At 37.4% G+C, this 21929-nt stretch overlaps 1 protein-coding gene and 1 long non-coding RNA gene across 10 annotated transcripts in view; one reads left to right on the forward strand and one right to left on the reverse strand.

The window, feature by feature from the left end:
• The first annotated feature begins 15 nt into the window (after window positions 1-15).
• Window positions 16-10715, forward strand: LOC144382407 (uncharacterized). The gene is made up of 3 exons (XR_013449313.1): window positions 16-105; window positions 4682-4869; window positions 8625-10715. It is a non-coding gene; the product is annotated as an uncharacterized LOC144382407 (long non-coding RNA).
• A 1283-nt stretch (window positions 10716-11998) lies between these two features.
• NR2C1 (nuclear receptor subfamily 2 group C member 1) overlaps window positions 11999-21929 on the reverse strand; it is a 45987-nt gene continuing 36056 nt past the window's right edge. For 7 of the 9 annotated variants that reach the window (XM_036085884.2, XM_036085887.2, XM_036085886.2 and 4 more), the window contains 4 exons: window positions 20288-20427; window positions 18777-18914; window positions 16777-16882; window positions 11999-13893 (listed from right to left, as the gene is read on the reverse strand). In XM_036085884.2, coding sequence (XP_035941777.1) covers window positions 13719-13893; window positions 16777-16882; window positions 18777-18914; window positions 20288-20427 — 559 coding nt within the window. In that variant the 3' untranslated portion in view covers window positions 11999-13718. The remainder of the gene's footprint in view (window positions 13894-16776; window positions 16883-18776; window positions 18915-20287; window positions 20428-21929) is intronic. The other 2 variants (XM_036085885.2, XM_078076425.1) reach the window with 2 other exon arrangements.

Consider the following 21929-nt stretch of genomic DNA (forward strand, 5'->3'; position numbering starts at 1 on the left):
CGCGGGGATGGCTCTACGCATGCGCGGAGCTAGAGCTTCTCTGCGCGACCACTTTACGGTTTGCCGGGAAACGCTCAGCTAGTTTCCCTGGGAAGCGAAGGCACGGTAATTACTAAGTTTTTAGGGGCTCTATTTGAAGTGCGGGGCATGTGGTAGAGAGTTCACCCAGACTAGGCTTCCGTAGGTGGAGGTTCCTCCTCGAGGGACCTCAGTGTCCTCCTCTAAAATGATTGGCTCAGACTACTTCAAAAAATCCTTTCTTGTCCTAGAAACAAGATACCATTAACAAATTCGATATTGAATACATTCGATATGAGTACATATACTAGTGTAGGTAGGAGAGCGAGGAGGATGTATAGAAAAGTGTAAGTTTAATATCTGCTCTCAAAGATTTAGTTGCAAAGTTAAAATTCAAAATTTAAACGCTTAAAAATTTATTAGAAAACTAAATCGTGCGTGTTACTTAAAATTTTTAAATAATAAAGGATATTAAATGAATATTTCAATTTTCCAGTGTCTATTTTATTTTACATAGTATGCTTTAAAACTTGTGTTTTTGTTTCGTTTTGTTTGTGTGTGTGTGTGTGTGTGTGTCCTTCCAATTTATTTGACGAAAAAAACTGCAGTTTCTCCAGTAGAGTGTTCCACAGTCTGGATTTTGTTGATCATGTCCCTGTGTTCCTCTATCCCCTGTATTTCCTGTGTATTTGTAGTTAATTACACCTAGGTGCTTGCCCAGATTTGTGTTTTTTTTTTTTTATGTTGTTAGGTATATTTTATAGGTGATGGTATCTTCCCATCAGGAAGCATACATGGTGTGTTTCACTTTTTGTGATTTTTAGCAGACATTGGTGAGCATTGCCTAAATAATTTCATTTTCTTCTTCATTAGTCACAATTGTTAAAGAGACACTTCCCTTCAACTATCTGGTTCCTGATACACAGTTCATATAGAAAAGGCAGGATGGGTGCTTGATTCTCTCTTTTATTTAAGTATTCTAGCATCTTTTTTTTTCTTTTGTGGCAAAAAACACAACATAAAATGTACTATCCTAACTATTCTTAAGTGTATAGTAGTGTTAACTATATGCACATTGTTGTACACCAGATCTCTAGAGCCTTTTCATCTTGCAAAACTGAAACCCTATATGCACTGAACCACCATAACATTTCACTTCAGATAGTTGCTATAAGTGGAACCATGCAGTACTTGTCTTTTTGCAACTAGCTTATTTTACTTAGCAAGATGTCCTTAAGTTTCATCCAGGTTGTAGCTATGACAGGATTTCCTTCTTTTTAAAGGCTGAATAATATTCTATTGCATGTATATATCACATTTTCTTCCTCCATGCATCTTTTGATGGACATATTGGACATTTTAGGTTGCTTCTACCTCTTGGCTAATGTAAATAATGCTGCAATAAACAGGGGAGTACGAATATCTCTTCCAGATTCTGTTTTCCAATCTTTTGGATGGATCCCCAGCATATCTTGTGTTTTCTGCTCTAGACATGCTATCAGCAGCTATTTCTCTAAGGATCCCTTCCCTAGGATTTTTTGTCTGTTCAAATCTCAGCTCTGTCACTTACTAGTTGTACTGGGCAAGGTGCTTAGCCTCATTTTACTCATTTGTAAAATGGGGTTAATAATATTACCTAGGGCGCCTGGGTGGCTCAGTTGGTTAAGCGACTGCCTTCGGCTCAGGTCATAATCCTGGAGTCCCAGGATCGAGTCCCGCGTCGGGCTCCCTGCTCAGCGAGGAGCCTGCTTCTCCCTCTAACCCTCCCCCCTCTCATGTACTCTCTCTCTCATTCTCGCTCTCTCAAATAAATAAATAAATCTTAAAAAAAAAAAAATTACATTATGGGACCATTGTGAGGATTAAATAAGAAAAGGTACATAAAATCCTTAACCCACTGCCTGGTATTGTAAGTACACAACAAACATGAGTTGGATAAATTACTTCTTAATAATAGAAGAGGCATATGTCTTCTTGAATAAATTTTTCAGACTACTTTGATTTCCTGTTCCAATTTTGATCAATTGTCTTTAGGCCTGATGAACAGCTATTATTATTCATGCTTCTATATGAATGAGTCTTGGATCCTGCATATTTTTCTTTCTTAGAATTCTGTCATTTGTTTGCTTGTTTCTGTTTTGTTTGTATTTGTTTTGGTAGAGTACCTTTTTTTTAATGTGTGTAGGAAATAAAATTTCCTTCTTTTTTTTTAATTTCCCTCTTGACTGATCATTTGCAGGGACATAGAATTCTAGGCTCAAAACGAATTCTAGAGCATGGAATTCTCATAGAACTTTGAAAATATTGCTCCATTACCCTCTAATATCTAATATCATTGGTAGAAATCTTTCTGCCAATCTAATGCAGTTGACCCTTGACCAACACAGGGATTAGAGGCACTGACCGCCCCCCACACGGTTGAAAATCCATGTATAAATTTTGACTCCCCCAAAACTTAACTACTAATAACCTGTTGACCAGAAGCCTTACTGATAACATAAACAGCCAGTTAACACAAGTTTTGTATGTTACAAGTACTATATACTTTATTCTTACAATGAAGTAGGCTAGAGAAAAGAATGTTAAGAAACCCATAAGGAAAATAAATTTACAGTACTGTATTGTAAAAAATCGGCATTTAAGTGGACCCATGTAGTTCAAACCTGTGTTGCTCAAGGGTCAACTAGATTTATTCCTTTGCAAGAAACTTGTTTCTCAGATTTTTCTGTTTGTTTTTAAAGTTCTGAAATTTCATGTGGACTTATCTTGGGCTTTTTCCGGTTGATCCTTGTTGGAATTCAACACCATCTTTAAATTTGGAGATGTGTCGTTGTTAGTTGTAGAAACTGTTCTTTTGATAATTTCCCCCTCTCCATTTCTGAAATCTGGATATTAGGTGAACATTTGTCCTTCTGGATTCATCTTCTGTATTTTTAAATTTTACCTGCATATTTTCCATTTCTACCTTTGCATTTTGCATTCTGAGCCACTTCTTCACCTTTATGTACCAGTTCACTCATCTGTTCCTTATGTGGGTATGGTCCAGTCTTGATAGATTTTTTTTCAATTTCAACATTATTCTATTTGATTTCTTGATCCCTGGTTGCTCTTTTGTCATAGTACCCAGTTCTGATTTTTGTCACTAACTTGATATTAGTATTATTATTACAGAGCCAAAGAAACCTAAAGGCACACGCAGAATCCAGATAATACTGTCCTCATGTGAACAAAAATATTGCCAGAAATCTTAATTCTGTCTTTTGCAATCTAATTTGCTGTTTAGCTCTTCCATTTTTTTCTTTTTAAAAATTTAATACATTTAGTATACATACCTGGTCGAAAGAATCATATAGGTCTGCTTCCTGATCCGATTTCCAACTCCCAAGATCAGTCTGGGAATTGTTTCAACCCTTTAACTGCTTATTTTGGTATTCACTAACATAATGCTAGATTACATTATTTCTAGATTTTTAAAATTTTAGGTATTATCTGACTTCCCAACATAGAAGATGAGGATTTCACTCTTTGACACCACACACACACACACACATTCATGTTCCATTCTCCTAATATAAGTTCACTGAATTTTTTGGTACATATCTATTTAAAGGCCAATTTGTGCTTACAACCTCTGAAGAACTTATTCCCTTCTTCTAGATACAGGAAATTGTGGCATTCTGAGGGTCTAAGACCACCTAATTTTTTCTATTTAAGGATCATTTTCTATCAAATATTGTGAAATATATATATATGTGTGTATTTAATCTTAAGAGTCTACAACTGAGCCTAAGCGAATACTATCTGTGACAGATTGTTTTCCAAAAATGGCCACAAAAAAATTCTGGTTCGCTACACTGTTCCAGAATTTTGCCACTCTCCCATCAAGAAGTATAGTTTAGGGGCACCTGGGTGGCTCGGTGGGTGAAGCCTCTGGCTCTTGGTTTCCACTCAGGTCATGATCTCATGGGTTGGGGGACTGAGCCCCAAGTTGGGTTCTGTGCTCCGCCAGGAGACTGCTTGAAGATTCTCTCCCTCTGCCCTGCCCTCCACTTACACGCATGTGCTCTCTCTCTCAAATAAATAAATCTTAAAAATAAGTATACTTTATCTTCCTCTGAATTTGAGAGGCCTTTGTGTCTGTCTCAATGAAGAAGCAATGATGCTTGTTTTTTTTTTTTAAGCTTAATTTGAGAGAGAGAGCACACATGTGAGTGGGGGGATGGACAATGAGAGAAGGAGAGAGAGAATCTCAAGCAGACTCCTCAATGAGCGCAGCCCAGAGCCCGATGCAGGGCTCAATCCCAGGACCCTGAGATCATGACCTGAGCTGAAATCAAGAGACGGATGCTTAACCGACTGAGGCCCCATGTGCCCCAATGGTGCTTGGTTTCTTAGTGCTATTCTCTGAACGTGTGCTCCCTCCCCCAAATTCATGTTGAAATCCTAACCCTCAAAGGTGCTAGTAGGTGGGGGCTTCCGGAGGTGTTTAAGTCATGAGGGTGGAACCCTCATGAGTGGGATTAGTGCCTCTAAAAGAGGCTCCAGAGAGATCCTTAGCTCTTTCCATCATGTGAGCACACTGCAGAAGTCAGCAGCCTGCAACCCACGGTCAGGAAGTCACCTGAACTTGACCATACTGACACCCTGATCTTTGACTTTTCAGCCTCCAGAATGGTGAGAAATAAATGTTCCTTATAAGCAACCTGTTGTCAAAAACCAACCTCTGTGCTCCAGAGCCGGAACAACCCAAAGACAGAATTTGGAGACGAAGAGGAACGCTAGTTTTATTACTTTGCGGGGCAAAGGAGGCTGCAGCAGGCTATCGCCTTCAAAACTGCAGACCCACCCGGGGTAAGGCTGAGGGGTTTTATAGGAAAATACAGGATCTGGGTGGTTTTTTGGTTTTGTTTGTTTTTAAAGATTTTGTTTATTTATTTGACAGAGAGAGAGTGAGAGAGCACAAGCAGGGGAGAGAGGCAGAGGGAGAAACAGGCCCGACTCTGGGATCAAGACCTGAGCAGAAGGCAGATGCTTGATCAACTGAGCGGCCCAGGCGCCCCCCCGGGCGGTTTTCAGAGGAATCTGGTACATGCTGCCAAACACAAACGTTTAGTCATGTCTTCAAGGTGGTCTCACGACCAGCGCCCGTGCTGGCCATCTGAGTCTCATTACTGAGTATACACTGAGGTCAGCAAAGATATCAGTATAGATACTGAGTTCTCGGAACAAAGGATTCTACAGAAAAATAAGCAAAGGGGAGGAGGAGGCTTCAAGAAGGAGGAAGAGAAAAATTTGTTCAGTTTTAAGCCAAGGTTTGCTGAAGCATTAGTGTATTCATCTTAATTTCTATCCATCTTTACGTTTCTATAGCGGTTTCACACCCAGTCTGTGGTGTTTTGTATAGCAGCCCAAATGGACAAAGACACTGAGGCTAGGTTAGAAGACTATCTGGCTTCCATCTGTCTCTGTCTGTCTCTCTCAACACTCATCCCAATAGCCACATGGAAATTACCCTTTATTTCTCATGAAAGGAGCCCATGTCTGTAGCTGAATAGTTTTCTTAGCCTTCTTCCAGCCCATATAAGTTTGAAGGGCCAAAAGTCTCTTTATTTTGCACTGTTGTGTATCTTTTAGTCCAAAATGCTACAATTGTTTTAACTTCTTACAATTTCTTGTGTCAATTTATAAACAACTTCATTAGATGAAGACCCATCAGGAAATCTTGTCAGGGTAAGCTCTTCTCTACACTGAGATTCTCCGGAGGCTGCTGAGATATATCCTTTCCCAAGAACGGCTGACATATTTCTGGTCTTCATGCTCTTCCAGATGTTTGCTACTCTGGCACAGCAAACAGCTGCTATCAACCTCCAGATGTGTGTGATTCCAAAAATTCCAACCCCCCTTGAGCTGCTTGGTGCAGAAAAGCTGTCCATGCCAAGCTCCGTCCTCACTGTAGATTCATGAGAGTAACAAATGTTATTTTAAACCACTAAGCCTGAGTGGTTTGTTACTAAGCAATAGAATTTGTACCAAATAGAGTGCTATTAATACTTTGAAAGCCCCTTGTATGTCCCTCCCTGTTTGTATCTTCTTACTCTTCCAGAAGTAACTAGAATTCTATATTAAGTACTTGTAATTCCCTTGCTTGTTTTTTTTTTTTAAGTTTTTTACCTAAGTGATCTCTACACTTGACATGAGGCTTGAACTCATGACCCTGAGATCAGGAGTTCCATGCTCTTCTGATGGAGCCAGCCAGGCACCCCTTCCTTGCTTTTTAAGTTAATTTCACCACATACATAAGTACCTCTCAACAATATATTTTATTTACCTGTTTTCAGTAAACAGGTTAAATCATACTTTTGGGCTTGCTTTTTCATACATGACTTCTGGATTCATTGATGTTGGTATTTTATTCCTTTTTTGGGGTTACATAATACCCCATCGGGTGACTACACTGCAATTTACCTATCCATTCTCCTGTCAATGGGTATTTGGAGGTTTTTGTTGTTGTTGTTCTTACAGTGCTGACATGAACACTTTTGTATGCCTCCTGGCACATGTTAAAGAGTTTTTCTAGGGTAAAATAGCAGATTTGTGCACATTATACTTTACTATGTAATGTTAAATTACTTTTGAGATGCTTGTATCAATGGACACTATCTTCAACACACATCCCGCTGTTCCACATACTCTACACTTGTTATCCCCAGACTTTCAGATATTATCATTCTAGTGTGTATCTGCCTCCTTAATAGACTTTCAATAAATCCCTTTATATCCTCTTCCAAAGTAGATGTTGTAATACTAAAGCATTCTGGAGGATCTGTCGGGCAAATCAGGCTGCTTCCCAGCTTTCCCCACTGCAGGCTAAGTCAACCTTCTCAGGTTTGCTAATAAGATGACCACCACTAATGTGTTTTCCAGCTTTCAAAATTTTGTGGCTTTATTTCTCTCCCATTATTTTTGTCTCTGAGATAATGCCTTAAACAAATTCTTTGGCTGTTTTAATGATATTTAAGGAGGGAGTTAGAATTAAATGTGTCAGCAGCATGATCTTCCACCGTGGATAGATTTTTAAAATTTCAGTAAGTTTTTTGGGGTGCCTAGGTGGCTCAGTTGGTTAAGTGTCAGATGAGCTCATGATCTTGGGGTCCTGGGGATCAAGTCCCATGTTTGGCTCTGCACTCAGCAGGGAGACTGCTTCCCCTCTCCCTCTGCCCCTCCCCATGCTTGTCTTCTCTCTCTTTAAAATAAATAAATTCTTTAAAAAAATTCATTATTTCTATATGTTGTTTTGGCTTGTTTTTAAAGTTTGGTCTTTTCTGCTGTTCCTGTTCCTTGCTTACTTTTTGATTCCGTTTTTTTCCTTAAAACCTATCATATACATTTATAATCTGGATGTGGCCATTTCTGTATCTCATATTGTCTTTCGGAGTCTTTATGTGCTGCTTATTTTGGACTCGTTCAAGTGGCTTGTTTCCTTGTGAATTTAATAATTTTGTGAGCTCATATATGGGTGAGCTTAATCTGGGACAGCCTTGAGGTTCTAAATCAGGGGCCAGCAACCTATGCCCCAAGGGCAGTTGGGTCCATTACCTGCTTTTGTAAATGTTCTACCAGACCACAGCCAGGCCCGTTCATCAGGTACTGTCTGTAACTCCTTTGCACTACAATAGCAGATCTGAGTACTTGCTAGACCGTGGATGGCCCACAAAGTAAAAAGTACTTACTTTCTGCCCTTTACAAAAGAGTGTGCCAACTTATCTAAATTATGGATATTTGCTCCAGAGACGATGTATATTTGCTTCTGCCAGGACCAGAGATGGGGGGGGATCTCATGACCTGCACCAAACTTACCCTTCCTTGAGAACTCACGCCAAACTTATGAGCCCAGTAATAGAAAAAAAAGGCCTTCACAGTACCTATTCCACTATATTGCTAGAAGCAGCTATATAATATATTCTCTTTGACTATATTGTTCTGATTTTAAGACAGTATGGATCTTTTTCATTTAAAGGGTGGATTCTTGGGGTGCCTGGGTGGCTCAGTTAGTTAAGCCTCCGACTATTGATTTCAGCTCTGGTCTTCGTCTTAGAGTCCTGGGATCCAGCCCTGATTAGGGCTCCACACTCAGCGGGGAGTCTGCTTGAGATTCTTTCTCTCCCTCTGCCCCTTCCACCACTCTAGGCAGGCTCTCTCTCAAATAAATAAAAAAATATTTTTAAAAAAGGGTGGATCCTATCAACCTAGAGACAGACACATGTCCTTTTATGTAACTTTTCTTGTATTATTTAATAATTTCCTTACCTCAAGTCTTTTTTTTTTTTAAAGATTTTATTTATTTTTTTGACAGAGAGCAAGAGAGGGAACACAAGCAGGGGGAGCAGGAGAGTGAGGAGCAGGCTTCCCTCTAATCAGGGAGCCCGATGTGGGGCTCGATCCCAGGACCCTTGGACCATGACCTGAGCTGAAGGCAGACGCTTAACGACTGAGCCACCCAGGCGCCCCTCTTTTCTGTTTTCTTAAACTCTTGCTATTAAAATGTTAGGCCTCCTGATTTGATTTTCTAATTTTATTTTTCTTCTTTATTTATCTTTTGGTTATAGGTTTTCAGGGTGAGTTCCTCAACAACTTTATCTTCCAACCCTTCTAGTGAATTGCTTTGGCTATCATTTTTAATTTCCAAGGACAGTTCCTTGCTCCAAATGTCCGTTTTCAAAGCACCCAATAAGGTCAACTAATCTTTGACAAAGCAGGAAAGAAAATCCAATGGAAAAAAGAGTCTCTTTTCAACAAATGGTGTTGGGAAAACTGGACAACAGCAACATGCAGAAAAATGAAACTGACCACTTTCTTACACCATACACAAAAATAAATTCAAAATGGATGAAAGACCTACATGTGAGGCAGGAAACCATCAAAATCCTAGAAGAGTGCCGAAGCAACTTATTAGACGTGTTGCTGGAGGCAAGAAACAAAAGCAAAAATGTTGGACCTTCATCAAGATAAAAAGTTTCTGCACAGCGAAGGAAACAATCAACAATACTAAAAGGCAGCCTATGGACTAAGAGAAGAAAGGGTTAGCATTCAAAGTTTATAAAGAACTTATCAAACTCAACACCTAAAAACAAATAATCCAGTTAAGAAATGGGCAGAAGACATGAAAGACATTTTCCCAAAGAAGACACCAGATGGTTAACAGACACATGAAAAGATGCTCAACATTACTTTATCATCAGGGAAATACAAATCAAAACCATGATGAGATACGACCTCACACCTGTCAGAATGGCTAAAATAAACAACACAGGAAACAACAGATGTTGGCGAGGATGCGGAAAAAGGGGAACCCTCTTGCACTGTTGGTGGGAATGCAAACTGGTACAGCCACTCTGGAAAACAGTATGGAGTTTCCTATAAAGTTAAAAAGTAAATTACCCTACAACCTGGCAATTGCGCTACTAGGTATTTACCCAAAGGATACAAAAATACAGATTAGAAGGGGTACAGGCACCCCAATGTTTATAGTGTCATTATCAATAGCCAAACTATGGAAAGAGTTCAAATGTCCATCGACTGATGAATGGATAAGGAAGATCATCAAAAAGAATGAAATCTCGCTATTTGTAATGATGTGGATGGAGCTAATGTATTATGCTAAAGCAAAGTAAGTCAGTCAAAGATAAATACCATATGATCTCACTCATATGAACATATGGGAGGGGAAAAAAAAAGAGAGGGAAACAAACCATAAGAGACTTTTTTTTTATTATGTTAATCACCATACATCATTAGTTTTTGATGTACTGTTCCATGATTCATTGTTTGCGTAAAACACCCAGTGCTCCATGCAGAACGTGCCCTCTTTAATACCCATCACCACGCTAACCCATTCCCCCACCCCCCTTCCCCTCTAGAACCCTCAGTTTGTTTCCCAGAGTCCATTGTCTCTTATGGTTCGTCTCCCCCTCCGATTTCCTCCCCTTCGTTCTTCCCCTCCTATCTTTTTTTTTTTTTTAAACATATAATGTATTATTTGTTTCAGAGGTACAGGTCTGTGATTCAACAGTCTTACACAATTCACAGCGCTCACCATAGCAGATACCCTCCCCAATGTCTATCACCCAGCCACCCCATCCCTCCCACCCCCCACCACTCCAGCAACCCTGTTTGTTTCCTGAGATTAAGAATTCCTCATATCAGTGAGGTCATATGATGCATGTCTTTCTCTGATTGACTTATTTCACTCAGCATAATACCCTCCAGTTCCATCCACATCGTTGCAAATGGCAAGATTTCATTCCTTTTGATGGCTGCATAATATTCCATTGTATATATATACCACATCTTCTTTAACCATTCATCTGTCGATAGACATTTTGGCTCTTTCCAGAGTTTGGCTATTGTAGACATTGCTGCTATAAACATTGGGGTGCACATACCCCTTCGGATCCCTAAAATTAACAAGTCAGGAAACAATAGATGTTGGCGGGGATGCGGAGAAAGGGGAACCTTCCTACACTGTTGGTGGGAACGCAAGCTGGTGCAGCCACTCTGGAAAACAGTATGGAGGTTCCTCAAAAAGTTGAAAATAGAGCTACCATATGACGCAGCAATTGCACTACTGGGTATTTACACCATAAGAGACTCTTAATGGTAGAGAACAAACTGAGGGTTGATGGAGGGAGGTAGGTGGGGGAGGGGCTGGATGGGGGATGGGTATTAAGGAGGGCACTTGTTATGATGAGCACTGGGTGTTGCATATAAGTGAATTCTACTCCTGAAACTGATACTGCACTGTATGTTAACTAACTAGAATTTAAATAAAAATTTGAAAACAAACAACCCCTCCCGCCCCCAAAGCATCCTGTTCTCATTTAACGTCTACTTTCTTTCAAAATGTTAATTACCTTTGAGGGTGGATATTTTTCTGATCCCTGGATTTATTTGCCTGCCCTCAGCCCTAACAATGTCTGATCTCTTATGTATTGGAGATTTTCCTCAATTATTGGTGATCCTGGTTCTAAGTTCAAATTTAATAGTAGGCAATATAGAGTTGAACAGAAACTGCATGTATACTTCTATGACTTGAAATTAGTGGGCTTCACTGAAGAATGATAAAGTGGCCAGCAGGCTTTTCATCAAGATACAACCAAAAGTGAGTATCTGGAGATCTTTTCTCTAAGACCAATTAATTTCTCTGAAGAAGAAAACCCTGGCAGAGGAGCCTATACCCATGGCCAGCATTGTGAAAACATGATTGTGGAGCCCACATTCAGAATGCAGATTTTCACTTAACCCATATTTTCAACCCCATACATATCTAACCCAGGCTTTCTGTTATTCCTGGTGCCCTGTTAAGTCTGATCTTCCAGTTCAGTTGCTCAAGAAAATTAACCTCTGGCCCTCTGATCAAAAAGGTAGAAGGACAAAAAGTGGTCAGCTGGCTTAAGTAAGGGCAGGAAAAGGTAATTCAATGATTTTGTACACAGACTTGCAACCAATTTTTTTTTTTTTTTAAATGTCCCAAGCATCATCTCGGAATATGAGTACCAGTTCTTCCAAGTACTAAGCATCTTTTCTGAGGATACTGGCCTTTCTCACTGAACTGCCTTTTGCAGGCACTCAGAATAGAGCTTCCTTCGTTCTGGCTCTGCTAATAAGTCAGTTAGTCTTTATCGCATTTTGTTTTCCAAGAATTTACTGAATTCTCTTATCCTTTGATTTCTTGTTTCCTGTTTTATTTATCATTGTGTGGTTACACTTTACTGCTATTTTACTGAAATTTCAGGAGAGAGAAAATAAATTAATAATCTGCAGTTTTAGAAGAAATTCTTCAAAGCGAATTGGAAATAGTCCTAAAATATTGGATATGGAAATGTTTTCCATGCATTTCCCTTCCTAGTTAATAAATCCTGTTAGAGATTTCTCAACAATAGAACAAATGGATGACAAACACTGAACAAACAGGACTCTGAAATCAAATAAATGGACATTTTTAATGTAGTTCACATTTTAATATAGTTTTAAAAACACTTCCAAATATAACTACAAATTTAATCAGGACAAATACCTGAAAGGAACATGTATCTTAATTAACCATTAGTACATTATTTTAAAGAATTATTTTCCTGAATCCTTGGCTTACTTCATTGGGTTTATAAAGATATAAACCTACTGAGTTTTTCATATGAATTATTTTGTACTAAATGTAGTTTTTCCTAGTTGATAATTATAAATAAACCTGTTGATAAAAATCACATTTTAAATAGGGAAAAAAGTTTCCCTTAATAAGTTGGTAAAGACTGTAAGTTGATACTTTTAAACTTCTGATTTACTATAAAGTAGCAATTTGTAAAATCCACACCCTCCCCTAAATTCAGCTTTTCTATTGCAAAAATCTTTATAAAAAATGTACTCTGAGTGCAATAAAATCTCCGTATTTGTTTTTTTTTAAATCAACACACAGACATACCAAAATAATTCATCATGACAATCAGAGCAAAGAAAGATTTAACAGTCTCAGTTTTGCTAAGGAAAACATTACTGTGGAAGGCATCCAAGGAGTCTAAAATGGTTTTGCTGTGGCAACAAGGCTTCAGGCTGATGCTCATACTACTGTTAAAACAGCTTTCCCCCCTTTAGAGTGAAACATCAGTGCATATTCCTTTACATATTAAAAAACTTAAATTTTTAAAAATTATCAATCTGCTTTAAAATAATTGTTTAACTCACCTTGAAAACACAGATTGGCTATGATAAATCCATTATTTAACAAACTGGGTATTTCTAATGACCTAAAAGAAAAGGGCTAAAACTCACTGAAGGGTCAGGAAGTTCTAACTCAGGTCCGAAAAGAGGGAGAGAAGTCCAATGCTTTTTGTGGAATGGAAGAGCAACAATTTTAATGTCTATTTTAAAATATTGAAACATTTTGGGCTCAGTCTCTACTACTTTTAAAACACAGCAGTAAACCAAAAATATTAAAACATGAACCCTATCTCATTCTCAAAAACAATTTTCTGCTACATACATAAATAAAAAGTGCTTGTAACTAATAATATACAACACTAAAAAAAGTCTTGAGATCATGTAGGCTTATGTCTCATTGCCAGCAATGAGACTGGTATATGCTAGGGTGCCGTAATATTTACAAAAGACAAAAAATATATATATATTTAATTAATATTTCCTATGGTTCTAATGTTATCATCATACCATTGAGCATAAAATAATCTTTTACATGGTAATTAAAACAAACAGATTATATTATGGAAGAGTAAACTGCAGGAAATCCTCCTTAGGGATTTCTGAAGATTAAATGTTTGTACTAGTTCATAATGAAAACATGAATAGAACACAATTCTGGAAAAAAAAAAAGACTAATTTATTTGTTTTATAAGATAAAATATAATAAGTGATCTTAGTTTAGATGCCAAGAAGTGATAGCGTAGGGTGTCATCCTAACCAAGAATAAATTCATAGTATTTCTTAGTCACTTAAGACAGGAAGGGAAATTCTAATTCCTGCCACCTGCCCAGTCACTTCAAAAATTCTTAGGAAGTTAAAATAAAAACACCTTGGGTTTTTGGTTACTCTTTAAAGTCAAAATTTTCCGATACCCTGGAAGCAATGAGTTCAATTTGGTGTCTTCTTGTGTTCTGGGAAACAACAGTAAGTTTATACTAACATCTCAGCCTTCAGATGCTGTGACCGATTATTTGTGAGTTATAATCTGCAGGCTCCATTTTTAAAATATGTGGGATGACACTGTCAATTCGTACATTGCCAATGAGACCTTTGAAAAACAATTCTTCAGTGATGGTAGCATTCATCAATCTCAAAGCAGGCAATCTGAGTAGCAGTCTGGACAACCTAAAAAGGGGAAGGAAAAACAAGGGTGTAAATCCAAAAGAGATTTAGTAGAAAAATAGAGGAGTAATTTCTGCATGTATATTGGTTGTGGTCTAATTTAATAAAGATCTAATTTTAAAAAGTTAAAAAATAAAAACTTAAGTATTCTCAGCCTTAGAGGGTATGACAATCATCTGGATATAAATGCAGTCCAACAGACTTGATAGGAAAGCTTTGCTCTTAACTACTATACTGTGTTGCCTCCACTTGGCTGAACGGACCATGGAACTAATAAGTTATTTATTTTAAAAAATATTTATTTATTTTAGAGAGAGCACATGTGCACACACGAGCACTGCGGGGGAGGGGGCAGAGAGGGAGAGAGAGAGAGAGAGAATCTCAAGTAGACTCCCCACTGAGCTTGGAGCCCGACACGGGCCCATCCCACGACCCTGAGGGTCATGACCTGAGCTGAAATCAAGAGTTGGACGCTCAACCAACTGAGCCACCCAGGCGCTCCACCATGGAACTAAGTTATTAAAGCACAGATCAAATTATACATTTAAGAATGGCTTAGAGATTCAGTTGAGGTTGTAAGAACAGCAATGTTCTGTGTTATCAGGACACATGGGGCTCAGTGGTAATCAAAAAACAAATGGAAATGGTAAAACAGGCAATAGTTATTACTGGGAAGACTGGGGAAGAGCACAGAATATGGAATCAAGACCACTGGGTTCAAATCTTGATTCAACTACCCCTCCACCTATGTGAACGCATGTTAGCCACTTACTCCTGGTCTCTCTGTGTTGTGGTAAAGATTAATGAAATGATTCCTGCCAGTTTCTGTGCTACTGAGGATCTTAAAGGCAAAACCATACTTTGCATAAGGTATAAGCTGAAAACTCCTATCCAAAGTTAATTTATTATATTATTATTTTTTTAAAAGATTTTATTTATTTATTTGACAGAGAAAGACAGCGAGAGAGGGAACACAAGCAGGGGTAGTGGGAGAGGGAGAAGCAGGCTTCCTGCTGAGTAGGGAGCCCAATGTGGGGCTCGATCCCAGGACCCTGGGATCATGACCGGAGCTGAAGGCAGATGCTTAACGACTGAGCCACCCAGGTGCCCCCAAAGTTAATTTATTATTTTTAAATAAATCAGAATATAAGAAACTGAGAGAGTTCAGAGATCAATCAAAGCACCTGGAACCTACTGGAACAGAGGTCAGCCAACAGCTATATGTCAAGAAGGAGGAAAAATTTAAATACTATATTTGTTTGTACAATGAGGTATAAAACAATTTTAGAGACTTTAAAAAACTGAGAACAATCATAACAAAACCACCACCAACAAAAAAAACCAACTTTCTGAAAAGCTTGGGTATATGTATCCCTCTTGTATTCTAAGGCCTTGCACTCTAACATTTGTGACCAATCGAAAACAGGATTAAGTCACTTTTTTTTTTTTTTTAAGATCTTATTTATTCATTTGTCAGAGAGAGAGAGAGCGCACAGGCAGGGGGAGCATCAGGCAGAGGGAGAAGAAGGATCCCTGCTGAGCAAGCAGCTCGATGTGGGACTCGATCCCAGAACCTTGGGATCATGACCTGAGCCGAAGGCAGATGCTTAATCAACCGACTGAGCCACCCAGGCATCCCTAGTCACCTTCCTATAGCCACTAGTCTCCTCTTCAAATTACCCAGTTCCTATTTGTTCTTACCACGTGAGCTGCAGGAATAAAACTGGTAGGAAGCAGGGTAGGAAAACTGATTAGATAAACTAAAGGTGATTTTCATGATGGAACTGGCTTATCAATCTATTATTTATTATCTGTAAACAATTGTTTTATGTAAAACATTCTTTTATTAGTACGAAGCATGTTAATTTAATAATCTTAGTAAACATTTATATAGTCCTTATTATATATTACATATATGTTACACTATATGCAATACGATATACTATACAATAGGCAGTGTTCTAAGCTATTTACATATATCAACTGATTTAATCATTATACTAATTGTGGGTACTATTATCTACATTTTACAGACAAAGAAACTGAAACACAGAAGTTGAGTAACTTGCCCACGGTCATACAGCTAGTAAGTGATGGGGTCAGGAGTAGAGCCGTGGTATTCTGGCTCTGCCAGCCACGTGCTAGCAGAACTACTCTCCAATACTGTTCCTCTTAAAAACTGAGTTGGATCTTATTAAAAAAAAATTTCTTTTCAAGGGATATTGGCAAGAAATATCTTGGTAGAAATATCATAAACCAAATTCCTAATTATTTATAAAATAGTCAAATGGTGTTTTTATTCATTCATTCCTGTTTTTTCCCTTTCACTAATAAAATCCTTTATTTGGGGCTCCTGGGTAGCTCAGTTGTTAAGCGTCTGCCTTTGGCTCAGGTCATGATCCCGGGGTCCTGGGATCGAGCCCCACATCGGGCTCCCTGCTCAGCGGGAAGCCTGCTTCTCCCTCTCCCACTCCCCCTGCTTGTGTTCCCTCTCTCACTGTGTGTGTGTCTCTCTCTCTCTGTCAAATAAATAAATAAAATCTTTAAAAAAATAAAATAAAATCCTTTATTTCATCTGAAGAAAATAGTTTGGGCACTAGAGCCAGACAACCTGAGCTCACAGGCAGGCCCTGCCATCTGTATGTGACCCTGAGCAAGTTATTTAACCTCTCTCTGCTCAAGTCGTCTTCTATAAATTGTAAGAAATGCATGAAATACTACTGTAAATCACTTGCAACAATGCACTACTGCTTTTAATAGGATTAGCTATTTCAAAGGTCCATGCTGACTAAAACACTGATATACTCTTGGAAGGGAAAATAATGAAATAGATTCATAAAAAATTTTAAGATGGATTTAATTAAATAGTATTTAACTTTTAGATACCTGTAGGTGTCATCTGGGTATGTTTTGGTTATATAATCTTGGAATTCCACATATGCCTTTTCCTGAAATTTCTCAATTTGTTCCATGTTTTCTAGGCCTGGATGATCTGAAACATTAAAGAATATTTGTTACCCTAGTTCTGAATGTTCATTTAATAAGACACAGAGAGATGAGATAGAAGGGGGTGGGAAGAACAGTTCAGTCAAAAAAAAAAAAAAAAAGCGCTATCCTATGCGTGGTTCTCTCACTCCACAAATGTATTTAGTAACCCACCTACTAAATGCCAGACACTCTACTTTAAACCCTTTAAAAAATTTATTTTAAAAAATATTTTATTTATTTATTTGAGAGGGAAAGAGAGAGAGTATGAGTGGGGGGGAAGGGCAGTGGGAGAGGGAGAAACAGACTTCTAGCTGAGCAGGGAGCCCCATGTGGGGCTCAATCCCAGGACCCCGGGATCATGACTGGAGCTGAAGGCAGACACTCAACCAACTGAGCCACCCAGGTGCCCCTGTACTTTAACCCTCATAATGATTTTGTCTCATATACATATTCTAAAATGTAAATAAATGAGATCACTGGTTTCTACTAAAATAGTTTTCTCTATTCCAAAAGTCATGGAAGGGAGTTTGATCATTTTGCTTCAACAGGAACCAAAAAATAAAATGACATAGCTTAGTGAAATATCTGCAGATTACATTCTACACTACTTTTTTCATAAGAACCTCCCCATCATTGTTAGGTAAAAAGATACTTCTGAAATTATCAAAGAATGGACAGTATCTCTATCAGAAAAACTGTAACACAGAAACACAAAATAATATATATAAACATTTCAATAATCACTACAAAATTGCACAAAAATGGGAATATTAAGAGAACTTCAATAAAATTATGCCTAACTTAGGCAATATTGAAAAACATGGAAAGCTCTGCTCTGACTAAAGAGAATAAAAAATAAATAGAAAATATTGGGAATACTTAATAAAATTATACTAAATCAAATCTATGTTCTTTCAATTTTAAGGTAAATGAAGGTGGCAAATTGGTTGTGATTAAAATGGAAATACATGTTATTAACTTACATGAAACTCTTAAGAAACAGGAAAAAAAAGCTTTAATTGTCATATTAGTATCACTGAGTTTAAGAAGCAGGTTTCCTCATATAATTTTATTATGATGCACAGGAATAGACATACCAAAATAAAAAATACAGGGTCTAAGAGAATAGTCAATTTTTCTTATTCATAAATTGATCATTGAGCTTACTGTCATTTTACTGTATGTGAAAGCTAGAAACTGGCAGGAAAATAAGAGACATTTTTCTATTTGTTGGTAACTCTAATAAGATGTTTAGAAGTTTAACCCATTAACAAACCAATACTCACCTTTCATTTGCCTTCTCATGATGCCTACCAAAATATGCCTAAGAATTCAAATATTGATGTGAACATAATTATGTCATTTCAATGATTTCTTCAACTTTCCTCTTCATACCTAGATCAATGTCTAATATCCATAAAATTCACTGATTTAAAGTGTGTAATTCAATAGTTTTTCGTAGATTCAGAGCTGTGCAACCATCATTACAATTGAATTTTAGAATATTTTTGTCATCCCAAGAGAAATTCTGTGCCCATTGGCAGTCACTTCCCATGCTCCCCCTCCTTAGTCCCTGGTAGCCACTAATCTAGTTTATGTCTCTACAGACTTGCCTATTCCAGACATTTCATATAAATGGAATCATATAAAATGTGGTCTCTTGTGACTGGCTTCTTTCACTTAGTGTACTGTTTTCAACCACGGTGTAGCATGTACCAGAATTTCATTCCTTTTTATGGCTGATACCCCACCGTCTGGAGATATTACATCTGGTTTATTCATTTGTTGATGGACACTTGGGTTGTTTCCACTTTCAGTGCATCCTTTCACATTCCCACCAGCAATGTATGAGATTCCCCCAATATTGTGTTTTAAATAAGAAAGAAATGTTTATGTACCTGGACTGAAGAGTACTATTGCCTTCAGGTAGGCATATTCATATCCATCAATGCAGAGTTTAACCATGCTGTTACAGAACTCCTGTAGTTTAAAGATGTGCTCCATCAATAATTTTCTTCTTTCTGTTGACATTTTATCTTTAATTAAAAACAAACAAACGAAAGCTTCTAGTTTTTGGCTAAAATGTATGACTATTTTTACTCAATATATTTCCTTCCCACTAATTTCTAGCTTTGAATATAACCAAGCTGTGAATGTTTAAAATTCATTATCTCTGCAAGTAAAGATGAAACTTGTGATCTTCAGACATTGCTCATTCAAGGAAAAAAACAAGTTGTTAGAAAAAAAAAAAAAAAACCCCAAGAAATTTAGTGTTTCAAGATATATCTTTGAGAAGATAAGCTGTAAAGATAACCTCCTGAAAAACTAGCCTATAGAAGACTAAAATTTTGGTAACAAGACTTTATTTAAGCTTGTAATTGGTTGGAAAAAATGAGCAAAAGCACCTAGATTTTTTAAAGTTCCCAACACTATTAAAATAAAAACACTTAGCAAAAAAACACTGCCAAGACCAAAGAAAAGTTGAGTATAATAAAGTTTTATAATAACTTTTAAAATTTATTGTGTTTATGTTTAAAACACATCTGACTAGTCAACCACAGCTTTAATGAAGTAGGCTATATATAACCCATTACAAATTCATGCGAAATGAATCAAGACCAGGAGTCCATAAATAAGATGGAATGTCGTGCTACCTTCTAGCAGATCTACTGCTGATGACATTTTAAGGTGATTTTTCTGCCTCAAACAGGAAGTGGAGGCAGATGATTTAAAAATAACGCAAAACAATGAGAAATGGGACATGCTAAGGAAATAAAACATGATTCCCAATTTGTAAATTATTCCTAAATTCAAAAAGCAGTTCTTCCCATGCTCATGGTTAGTCACAAGCCAATTTAAAATTAAACATTTATAAATCAGTGACCGCCCGTGTCCTCAATTAAAGCCGTAATCACCACGGCATCAAGAAAAGGAAAAAAGTAAAGATTGCTCTGTTTAAGTGAAAGAATATATCCCAATGAACTGATAAAAAACAAAAACAAAAACAAAAACCACCCAGCCTATGCTGGGATTCAGAGGACTATAATTAAAAAAAGGCAGTTTGAAAATTGGTGAGAAGTATACATTTAAAAATATCTGGTCACCTCTATGTAAGCTAATCCCTGGATTCTTTGGTATCTATGTCCAAATATGCAAAACTTCACAGGGCCTACTCAGAAGCAGCCTGCCAGAGTTAAATATAATTGTTTCAATTTTGTTATGCTCTCATTTGAAAATATTTTTGGGTGATTAATGGGTGAATTTATCAAAATGTAAAAGTTATCTCTAGTAAAAAGGCTGCTGGTATCTTAAACATTAATCAACTATCTAACTTTAATGATAACATAGTTTATAAAATTGACACCCCCTCTTATATCCTGGAAAAAGAAATAAATAAGATGCTCCTTACCCTGTTGAAGGCTACTGTGAAGACAATTGACAAATGTTGCTAATATAGTTGCCACATTCATCACTTGCCAACACTGGGCAAGACCAAGAGTAAAAAGTTCATTCCAATAAGCTTTCACCAATGATATGCTATTTTCTTGCCTATTAAAATGAAACACAACAAACACGTATCAGATATTAACATGTATTTTATAAACTTTACAACCTTTTTTTTTTTTTAAGATTTTTATTTATTTATTTGAGAGAGAGAGCACGAGCAGGGGGAGGGGCAAAGGGAGAGGGAGAAGCAGACTCCCTGTTGAGCAGGGGCTGGATCCCAGGACCCTGAGATTATGACCTGAGCCGAAGGCAGATGCTTAACAGACGAGATCGGGCGCGTTCAGGGTGGTATGGCCATAGACGGCAGATGCTTAACAAACTAGGTCACCTAGGCATCCCGAAACGGTTTATTAAGCATGTTTCAGATGGGATATTAGTATCCCTATAAATGAGATACTGTGGATTTTGCTAGGAGAAATGAAAATAAGAATGGTCCCTTCCTGAACTTCTGAATACATCTCCAGAGCATGAGAGAGTAGAAAAAATATTAGAAGTCAGCCACAGTTTTAAAAACTAGATCATCCACTGATTATCCATTTGAAATCTGGCTAATAAGCTTCCCAGGTCTCAGCTGCCTAGCTATATAAAATGAAGAGAAACTATACGTCCTATTCCCTGCTCTCATTATTATGAGATGTAAATATAAGAATTATGTGAATAAGGGATGACATAAAGTATATGCCAGGCACTATTCAAGGCACTGGAGAAACAGCAATAAACAGGATGGATTAAGTCTGCCTCCATGAAACAGAAGGTAAACATACAAAAATACCATTTCAAATATTTTATATATTATATACACATGTATATGGTTATATATACATTAGGTTTCTCTCAGGTAAGAAAAATTCTCCATTACTATAAAGCAGGATTATGAATTAAAAAACGGTGGGGGCGGGGGTGTTCAGGTAAGGTGGCTAGAAAAGGCCAGCCTGAGGGGCTGACATCTGAGTAGAGAAAGATGGGAAAGAACTTAAAAAACAAAAAGATCTAGGGTATTGCCAATTTCTTATGGCAATCAAAATCTATTTGAAAGTGAAGTTTAAATGAAAAGAAAATCCGTATTTTCAAATCTCCATATAAAAAATGATGTAAAATTTACATCTTAAAATCAAAGAAAATAAGAGAGACCAAGATAATATTTTCATGTATCAGAAAAGACAGCTAAAATCCAGAATCGAGGATGGTGTGAGGAAATAAGCATTCATTCTCACGTAAGCATTGCTGAGGTGTTAACTGGCTCAACATCTTTTTGGAGGACAATTTAATAGTACCTCTCTATAAAAAAACTAGAACATACACCCTCTGAGACTTAGCTATTCCACTTGTAAGAACCTATTTTATAGAAATACACAAAGTAGGCAAATTATACATACAATGCTACAGTGCTTATTGTAGCACTGGATAGAATAACAAAGAAAATTAGCAAGAACCCAAATGTCTACTAATAAAGAATGAGTAAATCAATAAGAGATCCTGTAAAAGAGAATACTAGGCAACCATTCAGGAGAACAGGGTAAATTGACATGTGCAGACATAGGAAG

Source organism: Halichoerus grypus, chromosome 6, assembly GCF_964656455.1.
Source record: "Halichoerus grypus chromosome 6, mHalGry1.hap1.1, whole genome shotgun sequence".
NCBI classification, from domain to species: domain Eukaryota; kingdom Metazoa; phylum Chordata; class Mammalia; order Carnivora; family Phocidae; genus Halichoerus; species Halichoerus grypus.